Source organism: Lithobates pipiens, unplaced genomic scaffold (genome assembly GCF_037356315.1).
Source record: "Lithobates pipiens isolate NorthernLeopardFrog02 unplaced genomic scaffold, aLitPip1_a1.2 Scaffold_23, whole genome shotgun sequence".
In the NCBI taxonomy this organism is placed as follows: Eukaryota; Metazoa; Chordata; class Amphibia; order Anura; family Ranidae; genus Lithobates; species Lithobates pipiens.
The window spans coordinates 214,066,718-214,083,487 of NW_027507785.1; the positions used below are offsets into that span (position 1 = coordinate 214,066,718).

The following is a 16,770-nucleotide window of genomic DNA, read 5'->3' on the forward strand; positions in this document are numbered from 1 at the left end:
GGGTCATGGAGCCTTTATCCGACAAGATCTCCGAGTTTTCCCATGGATGTTACCAAATAAGTGGACCATCATTTTTTTATATAGTTTGATCACTACTTCTAATGCTGTGTACACACGGTCGGACTTTCCGGGAGAAAAAGTCAGGATATTCCGATCATGCATGGGCCTCATCGGCCTTTTTGTTTTACGAAAATTCTGACGGACCTAGAAATAGAACATGTTTTAAATCTTTCAGACGGAACCAATTCCTATCGGGAAAACCGTCTGTATGCTGTTCCGACGAACCAAAAACGACGTATGCTCTGAAGCAAGTACGAGATGGAGGCTATTGGCTACTGGCTATTGAACTTCCTTTTTCTAGTCTCGTTGTACTTGCTGTACGTCACCACGTTCTTAACGATCGGACTTTGGTTTGATCGTGTGTACGCACCACAGTTTCAGTGGAACTCTGTCAGAAAAACCTTCGGAGCTTATTCCGACGGGAAAATCGGTCGTGTGCACCCGGCATTATAGTTCTGCATATGTTAGCCGCTATTTGACAATCCTTCTTTTCGCCTTTGGCATACAAAGATTAGAATTTGATCCCTAGAGTAAAGCTTTTCACTGTCATGTGGCATCGATATTTTTCTCTGACCATTACCCAGCTAGCCCTCTTAATATTATCTTTAATTTACCTGGATAACGGTCTTGGTTCTTAAACCAGCAATTCACCTCTTTTGTTCATTCTTATCTGGACAGAAGCACGTTGATTTCTTCTTATTATTATACATTTAGAGCCATCAGTTTGTGCAGCACTTCACAATCAAAAGGAAGCCAAGGCAGTACAGTTGCAATACAATAAATTACAAGAAGGTTAAGAGGGCCCTGCTCATAAGCGTTTACAAGCTAATAGGGTGGTTGAAGATCTATCAACTTGGGTACATTTAGCCTGCCCATACATGGTTCAAATTTTGGCCAGTTCCTGCTGAACCGGCAAGATTTGAACGGTCTATGGCCGGCTTAACAGGCACATGTATACAGGAAAACCTCCAAATGTTGTTATCTGTGATACCAAGATACAAGTAGGTAAAGTTTAAGATGTGCTCCATCATTTTCTGATGGCAGCCAGGGCATTGGAGATCTTCCAAGATCCCAATTATTTGGAATGGATTGGGGTGTTAGATACTATCTTGGGTTTGGAATATCTACTAGCAGTTGAGCATGATAGACTGGATAATTATGCTAGTACATGGGCCGCTTGGAGTATTTTCTGTAATTCACAAGAGTGTAAGGTTACTTTATGTATCTAGGATAGCGTTACAATAAAAAAAGTACACTACAATAAATCTTAGTGTAAACACAATATTATACCCAATTTTTTGGCAAAAAAATAAAAGCTGGGGTTGCATATTTACAAAACATGTCAAGGCTTTAAATTGTGCCCACCTTTGAAATTGAAAATCTCCAAAGGCAACTTTAAAAGCCTGTATAGGTTACTAGTTTAGGGTTAACTGTGAATTGTGGTCCTAGAATTATTGCTCTCACTCTAGCATTTGCGATGATACTTCGCATTTGTAGTGCAATTGATGTTTACATACATGCGTATTATATGGGTGTCTAGGTGATGGGGCTGCTTAAATTTGTTTGTTTTTTTAATTATTCTTTATTTTATATAATTTTTTTAATTTTTTTTACCCTTTTTATTTTTTACTTTATTGCTATCAGAAGGGGGCTAACAAGCCCCTTATGTGATAGCATTGGCAGGTAATAGATTCTCTTATAACTTGCATTGTAAAAAGGAGCAGTAAACCACTGTGTAGCACTGCAAAGTAAGAAACAGAGTCTGTATATGCAATAGGAAAATATGTCTGCCCACTGTACATATAAAATTACAAATTATACATATGAAAATATTTTTGTAAATATTACCATGCGTTAAAAACATACTTTCAGATTTATTTATTTTTTACATATTTATTAAAACCACATTAATAAATGTGGTTTTAGAAATCTGTATATTCCCTTTATTTAATGTCAAATTCATTCTCAGTCAATGATTAGGTTAAAATATACTGTATCTAATTAATGTAGGATATGCATAACATAGGATTTGCAATGTATATAATGCTAATGCATTGTTGTCATATATAATCTATTTATTGGATGTAAATTTATGTTGGTTTTATTTATGTTGTTTCACAGAGCCTGAGGATATTTGGAACCCATGAAATGCATTGTGGAATGAATGTTGCGATCTCCATTGCTATTGCTAGTCAAAATCCTTGAAATCACTTGTGTGAATGCAGTCAAAAACATCAACACTTTATAGGGGGGTGGAAGTGGAAGAGACAAAAGTCTACTATCAAACCATTCATTATGTCTTATTGTTGAATATATTTTGGATTCACAAATAAGGCAGCTTTGGCCAGAATGAGATTGATATTTAATGCCTTTAACAATTTGAAAAAAAAAAATGATGTATTGTATTTTAACAGTGGTGTATATTATATATGAATCTGTGAAACTACGAAAGTCCCATTGTGGATCTTTTTTGTTATATATTCTGAAGGAATAATAGACTTATAGAAGTCCTCTTGATAAAAGATAGAGATAGATATTACAATGCACATGTACCTCACTCAGGAAAATTACAGGGAATTAAGCAGCGGGAGAAAAACAGTATTTTACTGTACAATGTTTGTGGCAAATCCATCCGCTGTTCTTTGAGAAGTTCACCATGAACTGAAAACTGTTACTTAATATCATTATAATCATTTAGAATAGACATACATAAATGGAAGCGCTGTCTTATTTTACACCCACACAGTGGCACTTAGAGAAATCTCTGTAAGCTGATAAGCTTAAATGTTTTTCAGTCATAAAGCAGAAATTAAATTAATAAAAATGCTTAGAGATAATCATATTATAAATTATGGCATATAAATAAGTCAACTGAGTAAACACTGGCATTAAAAATTATATTCTAAAGCAAATTTTATTATGAAATCATTTTTGAGAAGCGGTTGATTTCAGACTGCTATCTTTTAGACACTAGCAATGTGTAATAAAATGTTATTGTCGCATAGTAAATCAAATTGAGCCTGCCTGTAGGCAAATATTACTGAATCATTTTGTTATTCCCTATTGACCAAGCATTTTCTATATGAAATTGTAAATATATATCATATATATATATATATATCATTATCCTCATAATCCCTGTAATTACCTGATGATAAAGCATGCCCTCACGAGGCCTGCAAGTAGGCTTCACCGGAGCTGTATCTACCATAATAGCACTCATGGGTCAGTACTCAGAGCAGAGGGTTAAATTGGGCAGTACCATATCTCAATATTTACAAACGATTATTATTTTTCCATCCTCTGTCAATGTCTAGACATGTATAATTACATTTAGCAAGATAACTGTAGGAGAAATTAGGCCCAGGCAATGCCAAGATTAGTCTTTTGTCGACCTACACAATTAAAATATAGTTGGTAATATAAGGCAGATAATAAATACAAAAATAATATAATTCAATGTGGAAAAAAGCAGCACCATAAATGTGAGATATAACCACAAAAAAGAAAGAAACAAAATAAAGGCGTGATGTGCTACAGTGATTGAAATTTTAAATAATGAAAAAATATATATAAATAAACAGTCCAGAAAACTCAGGCCGCGTACACACGCGGGGACTGTTCGCTCAACTTTGTCCGTCAAACAGTTTCAGCGGACAGTCCGCTCAAAATTAGCATGGACGGACTTGCCCACACACGACGAACGAACAGTCCGCTGAAACCGTGCGCGATGACGTGAACGGCACGTACGACGGGACGAAAAATACGACGTCCTATACACTGCAATGCAAACTTCGGCGTGTAAATCCTTTCTGAGCATGCGCGGAACTTAGTTTGACGAACAAGCCTACACACGAGGGGACTGTTCGCTGAAACAAAGTTTCAGCGGACAGTTTTTCGGAATTTCCGAAAAACTTTGTTCAGCAGACTGTCCGCTGAAACTGTCCGCTGAAAGCCCACACACGAGCGGACTGTCCGCCGAAACACTGTTCAGCGGACAAAGTTGAGCGAAGAGTCCCCGCGTGTGTACGCGGCCTCAGTCTCCCAAATGGACCATGATGGTCAAATGGCAAACTCCATTATTCAACTGTGGGTAAGGTTATCCAGTCCCTTCACCAAGTGAACACATCACCACCACAATAGGTTGGACTCTTACCAGAGAGCCTGGACCCTTTATTACAAATTTTTTTTTTTTTTTTTAATATCAATCACTGTAGCGCAACACACCTTGTTTCCTTCAATAGCACATTTCAGCATTAGCTTGTTCTAAAACTATTACAAGACATAATGAAAGGAAAGTCCGGATGGCTGCACACCAAACTGACATCCAAATGCCTTTATTCACATAAAACCATGAAGAATATGAGGCACACTATGCACAAGCAAGGGAGGTACGGCTTACATGTTTCGCACACAAATTGTGCTTTATCTAAGCCAATTTGTTTAATCTATGAACTGATAATTTATATCTAGCCAGACCCTCCCCCGTGGGGGTGTCAGCAGGTTAATTAACCAATTCAATAGCATGTTTTTATCATTGTTTAACAATTAAAAACGTGTGTTTCAAAAACAAATAATGAAGTGTAAAAGTAATAATATATAAATATAGATACAAAATATGCAAGATAAAAATATATGAAATGCTATAGATACGATAGATAAATACTCTGCATGCTGGAACATAAATAAAAAAGTAACAAAAATGACACAAAGAAATGCTCTGCATGCTAGGCTAAAAATGCTCTGCAGGCTGAACAAAACCAGGTGAAAAAAAAATTGCTCTACATGCTGGACAAAAAATAAATGACACAAAAAGGAGCCCTAAGAATAGAAAAATATGGCACTATAGGAATACCAGTAGCAGAAATTATGAGAACATTACAAAAACATATTGCCACGCTGATGCCTATAATATGATGTGATCCATATATAGACATACATGTTGTAACAAACATATTCATCAAATGGATTGTAGTTCTTGTAGTACATCAATCATGGTAATGGGTGAGATCCCATTCAAAATGTAACTCTGATGGAATTCTGGTTTGAACATGAAATATCCAGAACAACTTGCATTGCAGAGGGTTCTGAACAAATCTCCACCTCTTCTAGGGACTACAACTTTTTTGATGCCCTGTATTTGTAAGGCAGGGATAACACCCCCATGAGCATTATTAAAAGTCAATCTGGAACAGACAAGAGCAGAGTCATGAAACAAGCCAGGTTCAGAGACAGTAGAGAAGCCAGGGCAGGTCAGGGTAAGCCGGGTCGGTAACAGGTAATCAAACAGGAGCAAGAAGCACAGGAACACAGGATACAGAGCTGATATTCCAGCGATTTATCAGAGCAATTGGAGTCCTTATATAGGCCATCAAAACACTGGTAATTAGTACGATTAGTGTACGCACATGAGCCGCTGCTAACGCGCATTTGCCATTACGCACCAATTGCCAATGCACATGCGCGGATTCGCATAATGGATATATATCTGCCAGTTCTTCGGTATTTTCCCTGACATACATAGTTTGACAGTTCTTAAATAGCTAAGGGACGGGGCCACCTGGTGGCACCACCCCCTTGTGACGTCACCGACCGGTGCATGCTGGGTTAGTGACGTCACAATGGGCAGTGCCACCAGGTGATGTCACCCTTATCAAACAGCAGAGCAGACAATCAGCGGTTAGCCTTTGTCACAGGCAGAGCATTTTTTTCTTTTTTTGGGTCAGGCGGTGATGCTGGTGTTGTTATTGTCAATGGATCTTCATCAGGGAACTTTTTTTTTTAAAGGAATTGTCAAAAACTGCCTCCTGTCTTTATTTATTTTTGACACTTTTTTTGGTGAATGGGTAGGGCTACAATGTACCGCATACTCATTCACATAAGGGGGGGCGAGATCTGAGGGCCCCCCTCTTAAAGGGGGCTTTCAGATTCCGATAAGCCCCCTGCCCACAAATCCCCACACCACCACCCAGGGTTGTTGGGAAGAGGCCCTTGTCCACATCAACTATACAGAAGAATAGAGTGATTTGTTTTCTATTTTAGGAATACAGGTAAATTTGTTTAAGAATGATGTAGCTGTCTTTAAAATTTATTTCCATGGACTCAAGACTGAGCATATCCATTTTTGAATTATAATCTTATATTTGCATTAAATCATTTTTATATTCATTTTTATAAAATTTGAAAAAATTAAATATGTACTATGAAACAATTATCAAATCCAATCAAATAAATATTAAATGCTAGAATTGAACCCTGGGCATACTGGGCAGCTGTATTAACCATCACACCAGATCAGTGGTCATTTTGCAGTAAGTAAAATCAATGCCAGAGATGTTTGAATTTGCCAACACAATTAAAAAAGGTGCTGCCAATGGACTCATAGAAAATATAGTTTGTTAACAAAGCAAGAGTATTGGGTTTTAAGTGACATAGGTTGAAATGAACTGTCTCCTTTTCTTCTATATAGTCAATATATTTTTTTCATTAAAACACTGCACTTGAAATCACCCTTCTTCAATATTCATATTAAGAAGTCGTGCAATGTAATGATTAGATGTTCTGCTTCTACCTACAGGTTTGAAACTAAGTACTGACATTCTATTTTTTTTTCTCATTTTCAAATAAAACTTGAAAAAAGTATTTTTTTTTTTTTTTTTTTTTTTTTTAGGAATTAATATAAAAATACTCTATTATACACATAAATAAACAATAGCGTCCAGCACTACATTCTTAACAAAAATTGTGTGAATGTATAAAGTGAAAACAGTGCAGCACTAAGAATCAAATTTTGAATATTGACATATCAACATACTGTTATATGCAAATTAAATAGTGATTAGAATATACATAAACTCTAACACCATCATCTGATTGATAGTATCTCTAAATAAAGTGCACTGTGAAAAACAACATGGGTAGTATAGTCCCAACATTAATTCATTAGTATATATTAATGGGAAGGAATCCAGAAGTGTAGGACTAAAGGAGTCATCGCCGTGTGTGCATCCACCACCCAGGGGAGAAGATTAAATACGCTTACCAGAAAGCAGCATCAATCAGGCATGTGATATCAAAGCTCTGGATAGTGAGTGGAGCAATTCTTCCTCCTCAGCTGAGCCACGTCAGGCAACCTCAACCCGGCATGTGAAAATATGGATCAGGATGGCAATGTCCTAGATGGTAAAATCTTCCACCACAGAACCGTTTGGTAGGTTTATGGTTAACAGCATCCATAGAAAACAACAAAAAGCCTCCACACAGTGAAAAAAACATATGGTTATGGGATTATTTGGAATAAAAAGGCTTTACATAGATTCCAAGATGTATTGCATCAGGTAAAAAATCTCCTCTGTGATCACAAAAGCATAACATTCAAAAAGGCGCTATGGCATGGAAAGGACTCATCAAACCCACAAAAAAAACACAATAATGAGTTTCATCACCCACCTGCAGCTCATTTCTAGTTCTGACAGAATAAAGCTCCAGATGGGCAATGAATCTCATTAACGTGTTTTTTTTAATGGTCTACTCTTTTTTGTGTCGTTGGCATCTTGAAAATGAATTTGGAGAAATAGAAAATTTTTAAAGTCCAATCTTGAATCTAGTACATGTGAGGTAATACATCTGATCATCATAATACATTTGACAGAGGAGAGATGGGGCTGGAACAGGGAAGGTTGTCTGAGGAAAGCAGTATTAACCTAATACTGCCAACTCAATCCTGCTGTGCTTTCTTCAGCCCTGGCAGCAACAGAACTACAGAAGGGTGGTGAGGGGACCGAAGAGATAAGACTGATTCTTCAGAGCCCTGTGCCATGACTGGCAGAGATGCATACTAGCTCATTATGCCTTTGTCTTACAGGCTTTTTTTTTATTGGGGTTTGCAACCTCTTTAAATTGTCTTGTCCCAGGGCAGGATGAGGATGTCTTTGCAAGGACTGTTGGTGACCAACTAATGTCCTCAACTTTGTACAAATTGGCCAGTGCCAAAATAGTTTCATAGTATACTTTGTGTGTTTTTTTTTTTGTTTTTTTTTTTAAGTACCACACTGCGCTGTTTGAAAGGTTTATTAAAATTTCAAAACATAGTGCACAAAACTCCTCATGCCCCCCATATTCCTTGAACACCTCCTCCCATCCTTTGCCAACCAATTATTCCCAAAATATAGATTTCAGGTATGTGTTTGGAGGAAATTTTCTAGAATCAGGACAGTGTACACAAGCACTTGAATAGGCAGAAAAAAATGAAAAAGCTCTACACTGTGGACCTTTTGTTTTTTTAACGTTTCTGCCACTGAAAGAGTCATGTCAGCTGTTATCCTGAAAGATGTCATATTCAGGATAACGGAACCACTGCCCGGCCGTCATTTTGCTATAGGCTGGTCGAGAAGTGGTTAACACAATTAAATGCTAATGGGCACCGTGTGAAACACAGTAACAACCACTCTCGGGGACAATCGATGGTTCAGGGCAGTTTGCAAATTTGACTGTCCTTGAGCAGGTTATGGTTGGTTTAACACAAGAAAATGCTAAGGGGCACAGTGTGAAACATTAGTTTGTACCACCGACTGGACCCACAGATTTGGGACCCAGAGAAAGGCAAACTAACAGATGTCTCCCCACTGTTAGGCGTTTGTGCACCATTTCATTTTGAGGAAGGGAGCAATCTTTTTGAGGAGTTAGTAGCCCTAAAGATGGGGGCTTTGTGGTCTGTGCCTGTGGAAAAATGATCTTTGCTCCTATTACATCTCTGATGAATTTTTCAAATGCCTTACCAAACAAATGTCCTTCTTCAAAGGGCACATGAGTGAGTTGTTGTTTAACACAAAAGAATAGGGTGGAGAGGAGGGTCTGTAAATGACTAAAATTTGGTCCTAGAAGACAGGATCCTATTGGTTGTTCATTGCTCCAATCGAAATAGCTGCAGGCTGGCAAACAGAAATTGCAGCAATAGCCTGTTGCAGACCTGGGCCTGCAAGGTTAAAGAGAGCCTTTAACAGCATCTAAAATGTTCTGTCAGCAGAATCTTTAAATGAAGGAAAAAGTCTGATCATGTGTACGGACCTTATTGGTGAATTATTTTTAGACTGGATAGAGCTCAGTATAGATTCTCAGAGGGGTGAAAATCTAAAGGCTAATCCAATCATCATAAATTGCCCATTTTACTTGTTCATAGGGAAACCTTTTTAGACTTAGCAGGTCTCTTAGTACCCAAGGGACAAAGTGAGATGGAGGAAGACCTGGGCCTGCAAGGTTAAAGAGAGCCTTTAACAGCATCTAAAATGTTCTGTCAGCAGAATCTTTAAATGAAGGAACATCTGCTATATCCACAGTTAAGCCTCATACACATGATTGGACTTTATACAAACTTTCCCGTGGACGTTTGTACAAAAGGCGTTGGCCCTGAACTTGTTAAGCAAACACATGATCTGACTTTTTCAGCCAACTTTTACCAAATCACGTGGTTTTTCCTGCTCTTTACCGCCACCTTTTGTCAACTTCTGTATTGTTGTCTGATCTTTTGCATTGGTTCTGAGCATGCGCATTTGTAAAGTCTGATGGTTTTCTGTACACACGATCGAACTTTGCTCCATTGGACTTATGTTGTCGAAAAGTTTGTCCGTTCGCACAGCCTACAAAAGTCCGATGAAAACCGTACACACGGTCGGATGTTGCCTTAAAACAGCTAATTTACATGTTTGTTGTCAAAAAGTCTGATCGTGTGTACGGGCCTTATTGGTGAATTATTTTTAGACTGGATAGAGCTCAGTATAGATTCTCAGAGGGGTGAAAATCTAAAGGCTAACCCAATCATCATAAATTGCCCATTTTACTTGTTCATAGGGAAACCTTTTCAGACTTAGCAGGTCTCTTAGTACCCAAGGGACAAAGTGAGATGGAGGAAAATCAAGCGCGACAATACCAGGGCTTTGTGCACAATCTGAAATAGGTACTTAGAGGCAACATTTTTTACAAACATTTACACTGTGTATTATGGCTTGGTAGAACAGAGGGGCTGGCAGTAATCCTTCTTGGACTTTACTGGCAGCTACTAATAGCGGCAGGAGGGGAGGGGCGGGAAAGAGGTTGCTCACACACAGGAGCTGACAGGCAAGGAGAGAAGGGGAGAGAGGAGAGCAGCGGGATAATGAGGCATATAAACTGACCATGATATCATGGATCAGCAGCCATGATTACTGTGGTCAGTTTACATAAGGGGACACAGGAACAGGCAGGATCAACCAGTTTTTTTACAGCATAGAAAGGGACAGATTAGACAGTACAAGCACTATGCTGTTTAACCTGCTATAAGGGATCAGGTTTTTTTTTTAGGGTTACAACCTTTTTAACACCTGACTAGGTTTGAACTGAGCCCTAAAGCGGAGTTTCACCCAAAAGTGGAACTTCTGCTTATCTGAACCCCCCCCCTCCGGTGCAACATTTGGCACCTTTCAGGGGGGAGTGGGTACCCATTTTTGACAGGTACCTTTCCCCATTTCCATCGGACCTCGCTGGGGCCAGGTACGTCAGAACTTTGGCCCCGCCTCTTCCCCCCACCGTTCATAAAGTGCAGTGAGCTTCATGCATGCGCATTAGGGACCCGGCTGTGAAGCCGCAAGGCTTCACTGCAGAGTTTCCTTACCAGCCGTGGCAGCATCCAGCAGCCAATGGAAACATCGGCTGGGGTGGTGACATCGCTGGATTCCAGGACAATAAGTGTCCTAAAATTAGAAGTCAGCAGCTACGGTATGTGTTTTTGGAGGGGGGGTGGGGGAACTCTGCTTTAAAGTCCATTTAAAAACGGCATGTTCCTCTAAGACTGCCCTATCCATAAGATGACAACCTTGCATTCTGAACCCAACCCTGTTAAAAGGAAGCTGAAAAAAACAGATCTACTGGCAAAAGGTGATCTATGTTACATGGAGATTCAGACAAATTTCTGTGCAAAGAGTGCTGACGGTCTGCATCATGTATTTTTTTTTTACCTCGCCCATAGTAGGAGTAATAGGAGGTTATAAAACCCATTCTATTTGCTTTCACCAGACAAAGAGAACACAAAAAAAACACAATCCAAAATGTTGGTCCATAACTCTTTTATTAAATGTTGCTCTCTGGTTATTGGTTATTATTATTATTGTTGTTCATATGTACATCCTAGCAGAGGATTGGGTCTTTGAACTTGAACTTTCCTTTCTAAAAATTCTTCATTAAAAACTTGAAAACAAACAAATGCATGGGATACAAACATGTACAAACTTGATAGAAGCAACATGTTAAAAGTGCATTACCCTTGCTAATACAATATCAACTTTCACCCGCTGAAAGTATCTTTCTGATTGGTTGTTAATGATTATTGTAAATAACTGTCTTTTGTACAGTATTAGTAATTAAAGTCGTTTGTAGGTATTGCTTTTCCTAAAACACATATGGAATGTCAGTCTGCACTTTGTAATGCTTTCTGTCTGCAATTGTAATATCAACTTATTAATGCTCAAAAAGATGCCATAGACATAAAAAGAAGGTCAGGCATGTTGACGTGATCTGACCATCTTCCAATAAATTTGCCCATATGTTCACATTTAAAGCGGGAGTCCGCCGGGACTCCGCGTTTTTTTTTTTTTTTTTTTTAAAGCCAGCAGCTACAAATACTGCAGCTGCTGACTTTTAAAATGGTGACACTTACCTGTCCAGCGCGCCCGCGATGTTGGCACCCGAAGCCGATCTCTAGATCGTCTCTCGGGTGCTGCCGCAGCCATCTTGGGTATGGGAATCAGGAAGTGGAGCCTTTCGGCTTCATTTCCTGGTTCCCAACTGCGCATGCGCGAGTCGTGCTGCGCAATAAGGATGGACCCGCTGCTTCTGGGATCTGTGTGTTTCCCAGCAGGCAGCGGGGGACTTTCGGAAAGGGGCGTAATCTACGCCCCTTTCCGCAGAGAGCTATCCCGGAAGTGGGTGCAGATACCTGTACTGTACAGGTACCTGCACCCCCCTCCCCCCTGAAAGGTGACAATTGTGGCGCTGGAGGGGGGGAGGGTTCCGATGAGCGGAAGGTCCACTTTAGGGTGGACCTCCGCTTTAAACACGCACATTCTGATTGCACGACCTTATGTGTACGGACAGTTAAAGTATGTTTCATACATGCTGACCATCTGACAGCGTTCGTGTTTTTACACCCTGCGAACTACTCAAGAATGAAAATTTGACAGTTAAATTATAATACTGTATTCACAATATATCCAGTGTTTTTGTCTAACATAAATAACACTGTAATGCTTTCTGCTAAAATATCTTCTGATTATGCTAACAAAACATGCAGTTACTGATATGCCTAAACACCTATTTTAGTCCATTGTGGTGGACCCCAAGAATCATCACACCTAGCACAATGCTTGCTTAATTTTTACTGTGCAGTATCAAAAACCTTTCTAATGTGTCAGACATTCGTTAAAGTATTGGACCACCTTCAATGCATTGGTTTCCACACTTGATTTTCATCTAAATACACAGATTTGTTTTAACAAGCAAATAATCTGTGAATTATTTTATTTCCTACTCCTCAAGTTTGATCGGACTATTCAATAAAGTACCACATGCAAAGACCCTTAGCAACTACTAATATTTTTATTACTTTCAGATCAGTGAAAGATGGATTCTGATTGGATTCTGTGCATTGCTGCACATTGGTATTTGTCTAACTGGTCATCTCAAAACAATTTCTTTGTACATCGGCAGCGTATTTTGATCTGGGCAGGAGCCTAAGGCCCAGAAATTTCCCCTTTAAAGTAGAATGATACAAATACTGTCTTCATGAGAGAAAACAAAGCTGCTGTTAACATGGAATACATTCCAATACAGCACATGTAGCGTGTTAATGCTTTGTAAACAAAGGATTTTTCAGTGAGTGATCAGATCAAAGTGATGCATTTGGAGTGAAGATCGATGGCTTGAACTCTACCAAGGGCCCATGCGATCTCTAATTTGCCCCGGGTACATAGTAAAAAGTTATTTTATTTACAGATCTGCTTTATGTCATATCCAAAGAAAAGAAAAATGAGTAACATCCTAGGGAAGAAAGACATGCAAACCAATAACCAATAATATCAAAATGCTAAATGCTCCAATGTTCAATATACAGTTCAGTTTATATGTGTAGCAGCATAATTACTTCAAATTCAGGCACAGTAGTAATGAAGTTGAAAATTGCTAAAGCTTCAAATACAACTGGAACATAAACACATCGTTAAAAAATTGAAAGAACAAGCTTCCAATCATTTTTTTTATAAAGGGCACAGATTTATATAACGATTTTAATGAATGCAATTTAAAACAATGCTTTTATTTTTTCTTCACCAAATTATTCTTTTTAGACTAGCTCTAAATATATTTTATATATTTCTGAACGAAAATGAAATTTTTACAAAGCCTAACAGATTTTATTTTTTTTAAATAATAGCACATTGCCACTGCCTTTATCTTCTTAGTGTAGTTGACTTGTTAATCGCAATTTAATGGCAAGGAGGTGACCTAGCTAGAATAATGAAAAAGTCAGTTCAGTGGCCTAGCTGTGTTGTCTGGGAGGACCGTGTAAAGCTTGGTACGCTGTGAGTCTTTTATTCTGTTTAATCAGGGGGCTGAATGATAAGAAACTCACAGATTCCTCCATGCACTGTGCTATTATATTCTGACAGCGGGGACTCCTCCCTCTGACAGAATACATTGATCAGTGCTGCAGCCATTAGCTGCAGAGGCTGATCAAATGCAGATTTTCTAGCAGGGCTGCTCAACAGAAGCCAGTGTACCAAACTGCTTCTGTTGAATAGAGAGAGCTACACACAGGATCGAAATTTATCCGGTTCCTGCTGAACTGGCTGAATTTTGATCCATGTGTAATCAGCTTTAATATATGAATTGGCTACACAGAAATACAAGCCCTTTCACAGGTGAATTGGCTTTTATATACATTTTATATATATTTCAACTTAAATGTGTTTCCAGTGTTCAGTTTTAAGTAAACAGCAAGGATAAGCTGTAACTTTCAAAGGCAAATTGCATTCATTTTTACCGCACAACACTCTTTGAAGTCGCAATGTGATTGTTTTCCAGTTGTAATCCTAAATCTCAGTTTATTTCAAAGAAAGCTACTATTTATGAAGGGCTGGTTCACATTGGATGCTTTCCAGTGCGTTTTTAAATTGCATCCAAACTGCTCCCACAGAGGTTGATTTGCTAATACTGGAGAGTGGAAAATCAGGTACAAATCTGCATAGTAACCAATCATCTTCCAGTATTTTTCCCTCAAAGCTTAAATGAACAAGCTGAAGTTAGAAGCTGATTGGCTACCATGCACAGATGCACCAGCTTTTGCACTTTCTAGTTTTGGCAAATCAAACTCACAGTGATTGCATTTATTCCAATGGCCCAATTCACAACAGAGCAGTCAGTTCCAGTGCTTACAACAAAAGTACTAAAGGTACACCAAGGGGTTTATTTACTAAAACTGGAGAGTGCAAAATCTGGTGCAGCTGTGCATGGTAGCCAATCAGCTGCTAACTTCAGCTTGTTCAATTAAGCTTTACAAAAAACTGGAAGCTGATTGATCCCTATGCAGAGCTGCACCAGACTGTGAACTCTTCAGTTTTAATAAATTACCCCCCAAGTGTCAAAATAAAAAAAGAGTGGAAAAATGCATTAGACTGCATTGAAAATGCATAACAAATACATGAAAAGTATGTGTAAATGAGTATGCAAAAATGCATCTTGAATGCTGAAATTGTGGCATGAAGGCATGAACAAGCCCTTACAGTTAGCTGTGTTTAACAAAGTGTTGCTTACCAATTTTATAGCTAAAAAAATATGATATGTGTATATAGTTTATATATTCATACATGATAATTCCAGTTCCTATTTTAGATTTATTGGTCCTATAAAAACATGTTCTACTTCAATCAGGTTATACAAAAAAAGACTTTGAAAAAAGAAAAAAAATGATATAAAAAGGTGGCTGCCTTGAACAGCCCTGTCATGACCATCACAGCAGTGACTGAAAAACATGTTCCACTGAAAGAAATAATAATCAGCAACAGCAGGATAGCCAATGCCCATAAATATAAAATAAAAATCAACTTAGCAAAGTACCCACAATCCTCTCTTTCCCTTTAAATTGCCAGTTGCTTTCTACAGAACACATAGCCTTTATTTCACCAAATATTGCAATTGTTTCAAATGTTTTCTTCACAAATCACACGCCTGACAAGAATCAATCAGCACAGCACACATTATTATAAAAATATCATTCTAGACAGAAAAATATATCTTTTGATTTTTGGTTACAAACAATTCCTAATGTGAAAATATATTCTGTAAGATATACAAATTACATACATCTTCTAAAACATGACAAAATATCCTCTTGTCTTATTAGGACATTCTTATTTTAAGACCAAATATGTACAAATCAGAATGGACCCCTAAAAAAAAAAAAAAATAGCTAAAAAATAATATAAAAAATCAACAGTGGTGCCAACATTTTAAAAACAAAGAAAAAAAACAGTCAGTAGTAAATCTTAACAGCATATGTCTATGGCATGTAAATATTGTCTCTTGCCGATATAGTTGATAGCTTCTTCTTTGTGTTGCACAGTAGATATTATCTCGACAAAGGATTCCTTCCCTTTGTCTCTCCTCCATTCTTCCATGGCAAAGGATTTGGATCTGGGAGAGGGCTAACAGGACTGTGAGATCCTTTAGAACTGAACAGATTCAGACTGAAGGGACTGAAAGAACACAAATGTGAGTAAATGTGTAATTATCCTAAACCATTCCACAATCAATACAAATCAAATAGAAAGCAATGATGAAAAGAAAAAGACAAACTGAATGTAATTTGTTCAAAGGTAAGAAATATATTACCCTGTTTTTCTTTAAATTTCTGAACTCACTTTAGCAACAGATGTACCTTAAGGACTCTTGCACAAAAAACAGGCAAAAAACAAAACAAAAAAAATACTTTTGTAGCCATGTACTTTTTTTTCCTTTCCATAATGCAGATCTATAATGCAGCAATGTGTTCAGAAATATAAAAAAGAAAAACAATACTTTTTTTAACATTTGAGTGCAGTAATTTACACGTATATTTGTATACAAGTATATACAGGCATATGCATGATATAGAAGAGTGTTTACTATATGAAACCTAAAGCATTTGTTAACCTAAAAAAAAAAAAAGGATGTTCCTTTAAAGCATGAAAAACAACACAGTGCTTGTGCTGTGTAATTTGGCCCCTTCTATCACCTGAAATATCTGGCTGATCCTACCTGGTTCTACCCTCCCATTGTAAACTGACCACGGTTTACTATGGCTGCTGAGCCCTGACACTGTGGTCAGTTTACATGCCTCCATCATCCACAGCTCTCCTCTGTCTTCCTCCCTCCCTCCCTCATTGCCTGTCAGCTCCTGTGTCTGAGCTGCCTGTCCCCTCTCCTTCTAGCACCGTTCTGAGCTGTATAAAAATTGCTGCTCACAATCACTTCCAGCCCCTCTGCTAGGAGAACACATACTATACAGTGAATGTCGTCTAATTTCTCATGACTGCCTGGCAGACGTCAGAGGGAGACCCTGGCCCCTTCCTCTGTCGTACATAATTCGGAGGAAGAGAGAGATGAGTGGTCACGTGACTGCTGATAGGCAAGGAGAAATAAGGCTTTTAG

The 16,770-nt window shown here is 38.3% G+C and overlaps 1 protein-coding gene across 4 annotated transcripts in view; it reads right to left on the reverse strand.

Moving 5' to 3' along the window:
• Positions 1-11,139: 11,139 nt before the first annotated feature.
• Positions 11,140-16,770, reverse strand: part of CDC14A (cell division cycle 14A) — a 188,035-nt gene continuing 182,404 nt past the window's right edge. For all 4 annotated transcript variants that reach the window (XM_077452824.1, XM_077452822.1, XM_077452821.1 and 1 more), the window contains one exon: positions 11,140-15,836. In XM_077452824.1, coding sequence (XP_077308950.1) covers positions 15,710-15,836 — 127 coding nt within the window. In that variant the 3' untranslated portion in view covers positions 11,140-15,709. The remainder of the gene's footprint in view (positions 15,837-16,770) is intronic.